Below are 12,741 nucleotides of genomic sequence, written 5' to 3'. Positions count from 1 at the left end.
TCGGTGCAACGTGGCAGTAATGTCATAGTAAAGAGAGGACACTCTCATAAGGTGATGACTAAAAACGCTCTAAGTTTTACCTGACAGCTGCTGAAATTTTTTGTTTCTAATATTAATACGCTAACACGCATCAAAAAAATAAACACGTATGTTCTGATATGAACTCTAACGGTAAAAAAAAATTGAGCGAAACAAACCAATCAACACGTGACTACTGACGTATAAAGCTAATGCGACAATGACTTTAGCGGAAAATTCCCCTTGAATTAAAGCACTCTATAAGAAACACTTCTTGAAAATGAGACCATGTGGTACTGAAAAAGTTGAATATGGATTTAGGAACATTTTTGTTCGAAACTGTAAAAAATTAATAAGTAAAGGCGAAAAGTTGAAAGCAGAATAACTGACAAAACTTGGACACACCCATGTATTTAATGAGGCAGACACTCACACACATATTCACATCACCAAGCACACAGTCACATATACATAGATACATAGGTATATACTTTTTCATATATAAGTATATAACATACAGGCACACATACACACATGCACACGTTCACCACACATACATATATATATATATATATATATATATATATATATATATATTTTCGTTTAATAATGAGTAAAACTGAATCAGTGGGTGTATCAATAATATTGGCATAATGACTCTACCTAGACACAACAATATATATATATATATATAGAGAGAGAGAGAGGGAGAGAGAGAGAGAGATAGATATAGATAGATAGATAGATAGATAGATAGATAGATAGATAAATATATATATATATATATATATATATATATATTATATATATATATATATATATAAATAAATATATATATACATATATATATACATATATCTTCCATCTGGAAGATCCTGGAGGGAAGTGTCCTGAACTTTGGCATCGAGAGTTACGCAAATGCCAGAACTGGGCGCCACTGCGTGGTGCCTAGGACTCCAAACCTGCCATCAAGATGTAGGACAAGATTCTGTGATAGCCTGGGCTTCCGAGGCCCACAGCTCTTCAATATCCTCCCGAAGAACCTGAGAGACCTACATGGGGTGGATACAGATGTCTTTAAAATGAAGCTGGATCTCTTCCTGTCAGGTGTCCCAGATGAACCAACTTCAAGGCAGGAGGGGCAGATGAGGGCAGCTGCATCGAACTCTCTCATGCACCAAATAGCAGTTGCTAGAAAGCCTCCATGAAGTGAAACCAAGTAGCAACACCAAATGGCGGTGCCCCAGCATGGCCACAGCTCATAAGCTGAAACTAGAATCAATCAATCAATCAATCAATATACGAGGTAGCATTGAAAGGTTCCCAGCCTAGTTATGCTGAATAAAAAATAGGTTATATCCCTAAGCTTTAATATTATCTTCTTCGAAATTGCCAACTTGCATAGTAATACACCGTTCCCAGCGATCCTGCAAACTCTTGGAATTCGGCTTGGTAATTGTACTCTGTAAGCGAATCTTAGACCTTCTGCGAATTGCTCCCGATCTCGACAACGATGTTAAAACGGTGACCTTTGAGCTGCATTTTCATCTGGGGAAGAGATGGAAATCTGCAGGTGCTAAATGTGGTGAGTACGGTGGGTGCTACACACATACACACACACACACATACACACACACACACACACACACACACACACACACACACACACACACATATATATATATATATATATATATATATATATATATATATATATATATATATACATGTATACATATGTATATATATATATAGAGAGAGAGAGATAGATAGATAGATAGATAGATATATACATATGTATACATATATATACGTACATATATATATATATATACATATGTACATATGTATATATGCATATATATATATATAGATAGATAGATAGATATACATATATACATATGTATATTTATGTATATATGTATATATATATATATATATATATATATATATATATATATATATATATATATATATATATATATATATATATATATATATATATATATATATATATATATATATATATATATATATATATATATAGGTAAACAGTAAAAATAATTACAGACATGGACAAGAACATGAAACACCACAGAGACGACACAAGAACCACAGGACGGGACATACGAAGCCCTCAGTCATCAGTCAAGAACCAGATCATCTTAGCAATTTCGGCTGATTATATATATATATATCCGACATCTAGCATTTTACAAAATATCCGCTTCTTATGCTTAGCTACGAACACATACTCATATATCAAAAGGCTGGTCATTCTACCAGTTAATGGTGGAAGAAAGGCAAGTTGTCATATCAATTCCACCGTGGCGTCCATTTTACAAGAAATATGTATCTACAGCAACTAAAACTACAACTGTTATATTGATGTTTAGAAGAGAACGTTGGCGCCTGTAATAACAACAACAAACAAAATATACTTAAATATAATAAAATAATAATCATTGACGACGATAATATTTACATCGATGACGCCATTTTCAACAACGACGACAGTGATGGCAAGAAGGAAAATAACATCGTCTTCGAAGATGACAAGCTTATCACTAACAACGGCAGCAAAATCATTGGTAAAATGATGTTAAGTAGCAGACGACAAAACATCGTTAACAACAAAGAAGATCAACAAGAAGATCAACAGCTCCGACGATGACAACTAGCGACGCAACTAAAACAACAACGGTAAAGATAGCTTCATTTACGACGATCACTGTGGAAACAACAGCTGCAACCAAAATGACTAAAACTGCAAAGGCATGACGATGATATAACGATGGCGGTCCAACTAAACCAACATCAATAATATGAGTAGGGAAAGAATAGATATCTAATGGTTGGTAGAGAATTTGAAGGGGTATTGAGAATGATGATGATGATACCGATGCTGATGCTGGTAGAAGAAGAAGAAGAAGAAGAAGAAGAAGAAGAAGAAAAAAAAGAAGAAGAAGAAAAAGAAGAAGAAGAAAATGAAAAAGAAGAAGAAGAAGAAGAAGGAGGAGAAGGAGAAGAAGAAGAAGAAAAAGAAGAAGGGGAAGAAGAAGAAGAAGAAGGAGGAGGAGGAGGAGGAGAAGAAAAAGAAGGAGAAGAAGAAGGGGAAGAAGAAGAAGAAGAAGGAGGAGGAGGAGGAGAAGAAAAAGAAGGAGAAGAAGAAGAAGGAGAAGAAGAAGAAGAAGAGGAAGGAGAAGAAGAAGAAGAATAAGAAGAAGGAGGAGGATGAGAAAAAGAAGGAGAAGAAGAAGGAGAAGAAGAAAAAGAAGAAGAAGAAAAAGAAGAAGAAGAAGAAAAAGAAGAAGAAGAAAATGAAAAAGTAGGAGAAGAAGAAGGAGAAGAAGAAGAAGAAGAAGAAGAAGAAAAAGAAGAAGTAGAAGAAGGAGGAGAAGGAGAAGAAGAAGAAGAAAAAGAAGAAGAAGGGGAAGAAGAAGAAGAAGAAGAAGGAGGAGGAGAAGAAAAAGAAGGAGAAGAAGAATAAGGGGAAGAAGAAGAAGAAGAAGGAGGAGGAGGAGAAGAAAAAGAAGGAGAAGAAGAAGAAGAAGAAGAAGAAGAAGAAGAAGAAGAAGAAGGAGAAGAAGAAGGAGAAGAAAAAGAAGAAGAAAAAAAAGAGGAAGGAGAAGAAAGAAAGAAAGAAAAGAAAGAAAAGAAGAAGAAGAAGAAGGAGGAGGAGCAGGAAAAGAAGAAGAAGAAGAAGAAGAAGAAAGAAGAAGAAGAAGGAGGTGGAGGAGAAAAAGAAGGAGGAGAAGAAGAAGAAGAAGAAGAAGAAGAAGAAGATTGAGAATAAGAATAAGAAGAAGATGAAGAAGGAGAAGAAGAAAGAGGAGGAGGGGAAAAAGAAGGAGAAGCAGAAGAAGAAGAAGAGGAGAAGAAGTAGAAGAAGAAGAAGAAGAAGAAGGAGGAGAAGAAGAAGAAGAAGAAGAAGAAGAAGAAGAAGAAGAAGAAGAAGAAGAAGGAGAAGAAGAAGAAGAAGAAGAAGTAATACGTGAAAGAGGTGATTTTTTTAATTACCCACAAGGGGCTATATACAGAATGGGATAATACAAAGCAAGACAAACAAACTCGGTGAACTTAAAATACAAAAAGAAGATGAATTAAGACGAAAAGATTTAAGAAAACGAATGGAAATATGAAAAGATATAAATGAGGCGCAATGCTCACTCGACTTCTGAAGTCGAGTGGTTACATTTCGACATTTTTTTTTTTTCATAAATGAATTTCACAAAAACTACAATTGTATTTTTCTTTTTAGTTTCTCATAGGCCATTGTGTGAAAGAGGGATAGTGAAAAGAGGAGGTAAAGAAATAAAATCTTTTAGCGAAAACCCTATTGTGATAAAAGTTAACGATTGTGTATAAGTTATGGAGAGACGGTGCTGGTGAGAGCGGTTTTAGTGGTTGGGGTTTATTATCTCTTTTCTTTCTCAAGAAATTAATTTGTGACCCTTCCTTGCGATTTCATTTAATACCCGTAGTCTTTCTCTGTACTCTCAGTTACTTTCACTTCCTTTCCTTCTAATAAATACACTCTATTACTCACTCTCTCATTCTCACTTCCTCTTTTTCTCTGGTGCCTTTATTCAATTGCTTTCATATACTATGATTACAAAGGTCTTTTTTTTAGCTACTTTGAGAGACTATTTCTGAAATTTTTTATTCTATAACTATTTATCCAAATTACTTGGAAACTTTTCCCTTCAAGTCATATATATATATATATATATATATATATATATATATATATATATATATATATATATATATATATATTATATTTGAAATTTTATACTTATATCTCTTTGTCTATTTACATTTACTGTATATTTTGTATAATGCCTTTACTGATATGTAATGGTATAATAAAGTATTGATTGGGTATCATCTGATAGTTGATGTTTTATTGATTTAAGTATGTTTCTCCATTTTCTAATTTTGTGGTATATATATATATATATATATATATATATATATATATATATATATATATATATATATATATATATATATATATATGTATATGTATATGTTTCACTTCAAGATATTGGCAGGTATGCGTATCATAGCAGTTTCTTAAAATCAAATGTAACATGCTAGCAGAAAACCGTCTGGGAAGTTTTTTGCCACTAAGTGTAATGACGCATCATTTAATGTACATGATAGCAAAATAAGAATAAAATGAAGAAGAATGACACATTGACTATGAGATTATTCAGAATAATAGCACAGGAAACCATATTGTTGCTGTGAAAGAAGTTTGATCTCATCCATTTAGACTGTTGACCTAAAGTATGTAAATAAGTTACTTATATGCAAAAACATTATAAGGAATAGATTTTCATTAAAAAAGTATTACTCCGACTAACCTATCAAATATTTTTCGGATGATATATAGTATTTCGTGTTTCCTCTTAGTCACTTGCCTTTTGTTTAAAATAATAGGAATTCCTCGTCTTTCAACAATCCTTGAACAGTATTTCAAAAAACTTGTGTATGACGTAAATTTTGTGGAACTTCTCATTACTGACTAAATTTAGACAGGATCATGGGAATGGAGTGGTGACATATTCTGATTTCTTATAGCCGGACATGAAATATATACTTTTTCATTTAACTCTTGTCGTCAGATTTCTTTTCAAAAATCAAGAAATTATTTTCTGTGGTGTTTCATGAATGTTTGTTCTTAAGCTTATACTATTTGTATAATAAGATATTTCGCTGCATTTTAACACGAATATCGGCTTCATGATCAATTTTCTAATTTTTCTTGAGAATGCTATATATATGATAAAAATGTAAAAATACAACCAAATACTAAATCATGCTAATAGGAGCATGAAGGCAATGATTATCACGTATAAATATGAAATGGTATTTATAATATCTGCTTCATGAAAAGACTTTAACTATTACTTCGTCACACAAAACATTAAAATCACTACAAAAATCTATTAATTCAACAACCGCAATGCTAATCAATAAATGAATATGCTAATAATTTAGTAAACTAGCAAACAATACAGAAACAAAATTAAGACAATAAACACGACAGATGCAACGCCCAGGAAAACAAAAACATTGAAAAATTTAAATACATAACCTCGCAATAAAATGAATAAAATGCCACTTCGAAACTATCATTAAGCAACATATCGCGCATTACATATGATCAACCAACGCATATTAATAATAATGCACTAGAAAAATAAATACGTTAACAATCATTTCAACATCAACAAACCGCAGTGGTGGGAGCCACCAAAAGCACATATACGCGCACTGAAACACCCACAAACACACACACGAACACATACACGCATTATCTTACGCGCACACAGACACATGCACACGCACACACGAACACATACAAGCACGCACGCATGTGCGCACGGACCGACGCACGCACACACATTCGACGACTATCACTCACAAATTCATCCGCAATCCTGCTGTATACTTCACGGTTGTAATTGTTCTGTTCGATAAATATATATCCATATTATCACCATAATTTATCATACCTCCACATCAAAGAGGATTAGAACATGCTCCATATGATAAGAAAGAAAATAGGTTCAGAAATGCTTGGTTGATAACAAAAGTAAATTATTTTAAAAAATCTCCGATATCGGATTAGGAATTCAGGAACAATGAATCAGAAATAACGACAGAAACCCCTTTACATAGAAAATAGAACTTGAAGGTTAAGATTAGCAATTTTATTGTTTCAAACAATTTGGGAATATAATAAAATTCCTATTAGCAAAGATGAGATTTGAACATGCATAGTAGTGATTATTTTTAAGAATAAATGCAAATATAAATACAAATATAAATATAAATACAAATATAAATATAAACGCATACACCTATGTGTGCGTGACTGTGTGTATATGTGTGTGTGTTTGTATGTATATGCATATACATACTCATGTATTTACGTGTGTATATGCATGTATGCTTCGTAGCAAATATGCATTTAGATTTTCAGTATTTGTGTGGCAGTTGGATCGATTCTTGTACTGGTAAATTACCTTAAATTTACGCTTAAATTGAACTAGAAATTATACTAGTCCTTTAGGAATGTGCCTCCAAACTAATGTTCACTTAAAACCTAATTACTCACTCTACGACAAGCATATATACACAATTCTTAATGCAATGGTAATCGTATTGTCTATTAATATATCTACAACAAACTGCTATAATCTGGAACTAACATGCTGCCGATATTAAGAGTAAAACATTACTCATCATATTTATGACCCGTCCTAAAAAGAATTGGAGTAATTATCTCCCGAACAGGTTCATATTTCTCCTGCTGTTTAACCGAAAGTAAATAAAGGTCAGCAACATCTGCACATGAAGTAAAGTGTTGCTAAGAAAAATATTGGAAATATATTGAAATCAATTCAGAAGCAAATGAAATCGATATGCAGTTACCAAGAAATATATTTTGGGATGTTAACATGCCAAAATTTAGACGACTCTACAAACAGCACAAAAGTGCACGTTAAAATGTTGTTTACAAGAGCATGCCAATTAGTTTTATTTTTGTGAATTACACCCTTAGAACTTTTGAATATATTTAGACACAAAGACATAGAAGAAAGCAACACCACCATTGCATGAACACTGCTAAATAAACTACAAGCGTTTAAGAATGTACTGACATGCCTTGACATATTGGAAAGTGCATTTCATTATATTTTCTTTCTAAACTGTTTTCCCCGAATTTCCTTTGCAAAGAAACGATCTCAGTTGCTCGATAGAAACAATGTTAAATTTAAATATGTTTGTATGCGAGTTTTGAAGAGTAGTAACATATCCAGAGGAACTGTGTCTTCTGATTAAAAGAACTTCAATGAGGCTCCACCACAGTAAGTAACCTCCCTCAAATCGCATCATATAGTATAAAAATAAACAGCGATATACTGAATATGAAGTCTCCACTATAAATGAGAAGTATATTAGAGGTACGGCTGGAAAGGTGTTCATCACAGTTCGGATTCATCAGGATTTACGGTGGGTTAAACAACTATAATACGAAAGTAACAACAAACTTTTGATAAAGTGACATTTCACCAAACCAGTTTGTTCTTGTATTCTATAATAGAAATGACTTAATATACAGGAGCAATGCCACGAATTGTGAAGAAAGACAGAAGTCTAAATCAACTTTAGCTCTTATTCGATTTTAGTGAGATCATACATTCAAGTAGAAAGTCGAACTTGATGTACTTGAAATAAGAACGTAAAGGGATGTAACTAAATTTCACAAAGTAATTTTCAACCATTTGCTCGTGGTCTTTAATATTGTGCTCAATTACATTGATCCTTACCATAGGCACATGGCAAAAGATTTACGGATGAACCGTTTATTAGATCGATAACAGTACTTGAATAGTGTTTAAACAATGACACTTAAGGAAGAAATACAATAAGGTCGAATATACTTCAGTTTGAACTCAGAAAATAAAGGCATATAACTAAACTCGACCAGTCATTTTGTCCGCCGTTTTAACGATTCTAACACTGACTACTATTTCTAATGTTGCATTGGAATGCAGCCAAACTAATGGAAAATTATATTATATAATTAGGAAAATAACGAACCAACGATCTAGACACCTTGTTTTACTTCCTCTATAGGGCTGTCATAAAGGTGTTATTGTAACAAAACATAATGACTTGTAGTAATAGCCCTAATTCTAATGGCTAAACTCATGTCTCTCTTCCCCCACCGTCTCACCGCCGTCTCATTTCCCATCTCACAATCACCATCATCATCATCATCATCATCATCATCATCATCATCATCATCATCATTTATTCAGTGGTTCCTTTGGTATTTCACGATTTCAAGTATTTTCACACTCCGACAGCCTCACCTTTAATATGCACTTTCTGTTTCAGCAATACCTAGAAAGTAATGATTGTTCTCACACACTTCTACTTGCAGTTTTTATTATTCTCTAATATATAGATAAAACTTAGAACTTAGATATGTTTCGACCAGAGATTGGTCCAGGCCATGTCTAACTTAATAGCACCACCTGATAGGATTATTCGAATCCTGTTTAAGTCAAGTTTTGTTCAAGTAGTGAGTTCTTGTTGGGTGAGTTGTATCCAATTATGGGTGGCTTATCTGGTATTCTTTGAAGGAATCTATCCAGACTCTGTTTGAAGTTGATGGGATCCTTTTCCTCTTTGATCTCCCTCGGGACAATGTTAAATAGGGCAGGGCCTGTTGAGGAAAATAAATTATGTTGCAGTGTACATGTATGTTGTGATCTTGAATTTGGCAGGGGACGCATAGCCCGTGGTCCAAGTCTCGGATGAACCTTGAAGCTAATGTTTAGGTCGTTTGGGCAAAGTTGGCGGTATATTTTCCACATCGTACAAATGATGTACCGCTCACGGCGACGCTGGAGGGAGTAAAGTTTCAAGGCTTTAAGGCGATCCCAATAGTCGAGAGCAGCCATGCCTTCAATTTGTTTAGTGAGAGCCCTCTGGGGTAACTCAATTCTGGAGATGTTTTGTCTTGTGTGAGGAGACCACAGTGGGCAGCAGTATTCAAGGTGTGGCCGTACAAAGGATGAAAAAAGTGGTATGATGACACCTTGTTCTCTGGACCGGAAAGTTCTTAAGATCCAGGAACTCATCCTACGAGCTGTATCGACCTTCTTGTTGATATGTGCACTCCAACTGAGATCGTCATCAACAATTACACCCAAGTCTCTGATATTGTTAGAGGCTGTGAGCGGTTCCCCTGAAGGAAGAGAGTATGGTTGTTTTAGTGAGGAATTTCTTCCAAAATGCATCAGCTCAAATTTTCCCTCGTTCAGTTGCATTTTGTTTCTGTCTGCCCATTGACTCACAGTATATAGGTCAGACTGGAGTTGAGTCCGGTCTGCTTCTTCATTGACGATTTGCTGGAGCTTAGTGTCATCAGCGAATATTTTCACTTTGCAGTGATGTACGACACTGGAAAGGTCGTTTACATAAATTATGAAGAGTAGCGGACCCAAAACAGTTCCCTGGGGAACACCGCTGGTGACTTTTGCTGGGTTTGAGTGGACTCCATCAACTACAACATGTTGTGTTCTATTCGCTAGGAAATACTGAATCCAGCGTAGAACTTTTCCACGGATTCCAACATTTGCCAATTTTGAGAGTAGGATGTTATGGTCTACCCTGTCGAACGCTTTACTGAAGTCAAGGTATATGTCGTCAGAGTTCGAACCTGTTCCCAAGGCTTTGAGTACATCTTCAATGTGGTGTAAGAGCTGTGTTAGACAGTCCCTGCCACAGCGAAAGCCATGCTGATTTGAATTTAGGAGTTTGTGGGTCTCCAGGAAATCAGCTATCCTTGATCTTAACACTCTTTCAAACACTTTAATGATGTGGGAGGTGAGTGAGATTGGGCGATAGTTGACTGCGAGGGATCTGTTTCCCTGTTTGAAAACCGGGATGACCGACTGGGATAGAAACTTTTTCGGTATATAACCTGCGTCTAACGAGTTTCTCCAGAGGTTGGTCAGAGGGACTGCAAGTTGATATCTACATTCCTTCAGGAGACTGGCGGGAAATCTATCAGGGCCTACAGCAGAGTAATGTTTGACCTCATTTATTGCTGCTACGATGTCGGTGGCAGTGAAGGTCATGTCTGCGATTTTGTGTTGGGAGTCAGCTTCGTTCGTTTCCCTCACATCAATATCAGTGGGAACACTGAAGACAGAGCAATATTGTTTCTGCAGTATTTCTGCCATTTCTTTAGCATCGTGTTGGGGAATGCCGTTTTCATCAATCAATGGCCCAATAGGTGAGACAGTGGTTCTATGCTTATTTGCATAAGAATAGAACACTTTTGGGTTCTGTTTGATGTTTTTGATTACCCATTGTTCCTCCACAGCTCTTTGATTTTCAATGGAGGTTTTCATGTTAGTCTGCAGATGAAGTTTTTCCAGCTCTAGTCTTTTCATTGTTGTTGAATGTGGATGTTGCGTGTGGGAATATTTTAATTGGTTGATTTTTTTGTTGAGTCTTTTGATGCGCCTGATGAGTGTTTTTTTCTTTTTAGGGAGCCGGTTTCTGTTTGTGTTAGTAGATTTCTTGGGAGCGTGTTTAGAGCATGTGTCGGTGACAATGGTTTCAAAGTGCTGCCACGCGGTCTCAATATGAGGGGAATTGAGAGTAAAAGACCAGTCGATGGAAGACAGATCCTTTCTGATTGTTCCCCAGTCCGCTTTGTGGAAATTTATGTTGTCAAATGGGTGCCATGGAGTGGGATTGGCTGGTTTGGTTTTTATACGTCGGGAATTGAGATTGCAGAGTACCATGTCGTGGTCTGAGAGGAGAGTTTTTTCGACTGAAATGCTGTGAACGTAGCTAGAGTGATTGGTCAGTACCAGATCCAAGATCGTTTTATTCTGTCTCGTTGGTTCAAGCACTAGCTGAGTCAGGAAATACTCATCCATCAGATTAAAGAGCAGTTCTGCTGCTGCTCTATCTGATGTAGAGCACTTGCCTAACTTCGGAGTATTTGTGGGCCAGTTCACATGAGGGAGGTTAAAATCACCCATCACTATTATGTTTCCGGAGTGGTACTTCCGAAGGAAGGACTTGACTTTGCTAAGGCACTCTTCAAAGTACTCTAGAGGTGCCTGGGGAGGCCTGTAAAGACCAACAATGGTTATGTCCTTGGCTTTGTTGTATACTGATACCGATTCACAGTAGCCATTGGGAAATGTGTCCTTGGCATCAAGTGAAAAGGAGTCATGGATAAAGATGGCTGTCCCTCCCTTATTTCGGTCTGTGCGATCCGCACGAACAATGGTGAAATCTTTTATTTTCACCTCTGCGTCCATATGGGTGTTGTTCAGGTGAGTCTCGGTAAGGATAAAGAAAGGGAAGCAATGTGCCATTTCGGCAAGCCAACTCTCTATATATGGGATCTTCCATTTTTGGGCAATAATTGATGGGTTGATGCCACGTACATTTAACAGGAATGTCGAGGTAAGGGAAGTTGGTAATGGGTGAGTGGTCCTTGTGATTTGCATAGATGGTTGGTGATGGCTCGCTGGATCTCCTGGCTTAGGTCGGCCTTCATATTTTCCAGGTATGTCAGTAAAAAAGAGTTACTTGTTTGGTTTGCCACTTGGTCAGAGGATACATATTTCAAGTTGGCGTTATTTGGTGTTTTTTCCTGGTTCTGTCTATAAGTATATAAGTATATATAAATGTATATATAATCGAAAACCAAGAGGAAGGTGGAGATTTATTCATATCCCAAACATTTTTTCTTAAAACGTTTTCTACAACTTATACAACAATGACCAACATATGTTTCTACTGCAGCAACGACACATTACGCTGTATGCAATTATGCATCCTGGTCACTGCAATTTCAACAAAAACCCATCACGACGTTTTTCAAAATGAACTAATTCAAACAAGCTTCCTAGCCTTATAATTACTTCTACTGGTATTACAGTTGAATCGTAGTTTTAAAATGTGTATCTATATTACAGTTAATTGTAGCAGTTTTGTTTACGTTTTAAGGTATGGAGCACATTATTTATTCAATGATATTTCATGTATTTTGGGTTTATAACTCAAGTAACATTGCTGTCTTCATTATAATTTTATTTATTAGTATTATTTGCATAAATATTAATTATTACAAACATTATTTTAACTAGTATAATTATTATA

General features: G+C 35.4%; 1 protein-coding gene across 1 annotated transcript; it reads right to left on the bottom strand.

The window, feature by feature from the left end:
* Positions 1 to 2,410: 2,410 nt before the first annotated feature.
* Positions 2,411 to 4,028, bottom strand: LOC115225434 (uncharacterized protein DDB_G0271670-like; the record flags this gene model as incomplete). The annotated part of the gene is made up of 3 exons (XM_029796423.1): positions 2,411 to 2,430; positions 2,919 to 3,473; positions 3,896 to 4,028. Coding segments are annotated over 3 exons (708 nt in total), but the record flags the coding sequence as incomplete, so codon positions are not given.
* Between the last annotated feature and the right edge of the window lie 8,713 nt (positions 4,029 to 12,741).

Source organism: Octopus sinensis, linkage group LG1 (assembly GCF_006345805.1).
Source record: "Octopus sinensis linkage group LG1, ASM634580v1, whole genome shotgun sequence".
Lineage (NCBI taxonomy): Eukaryota > Metazoa > Mollusca > Cephalopoda > Octopoda > Octopodidae > Octopus > Octopus sinensis.
The sequence above is the reverse complement of the archived record's forward strand: the minus strand, read 5'-3'. Positions and strand labels throughout refer to the sequence as shown.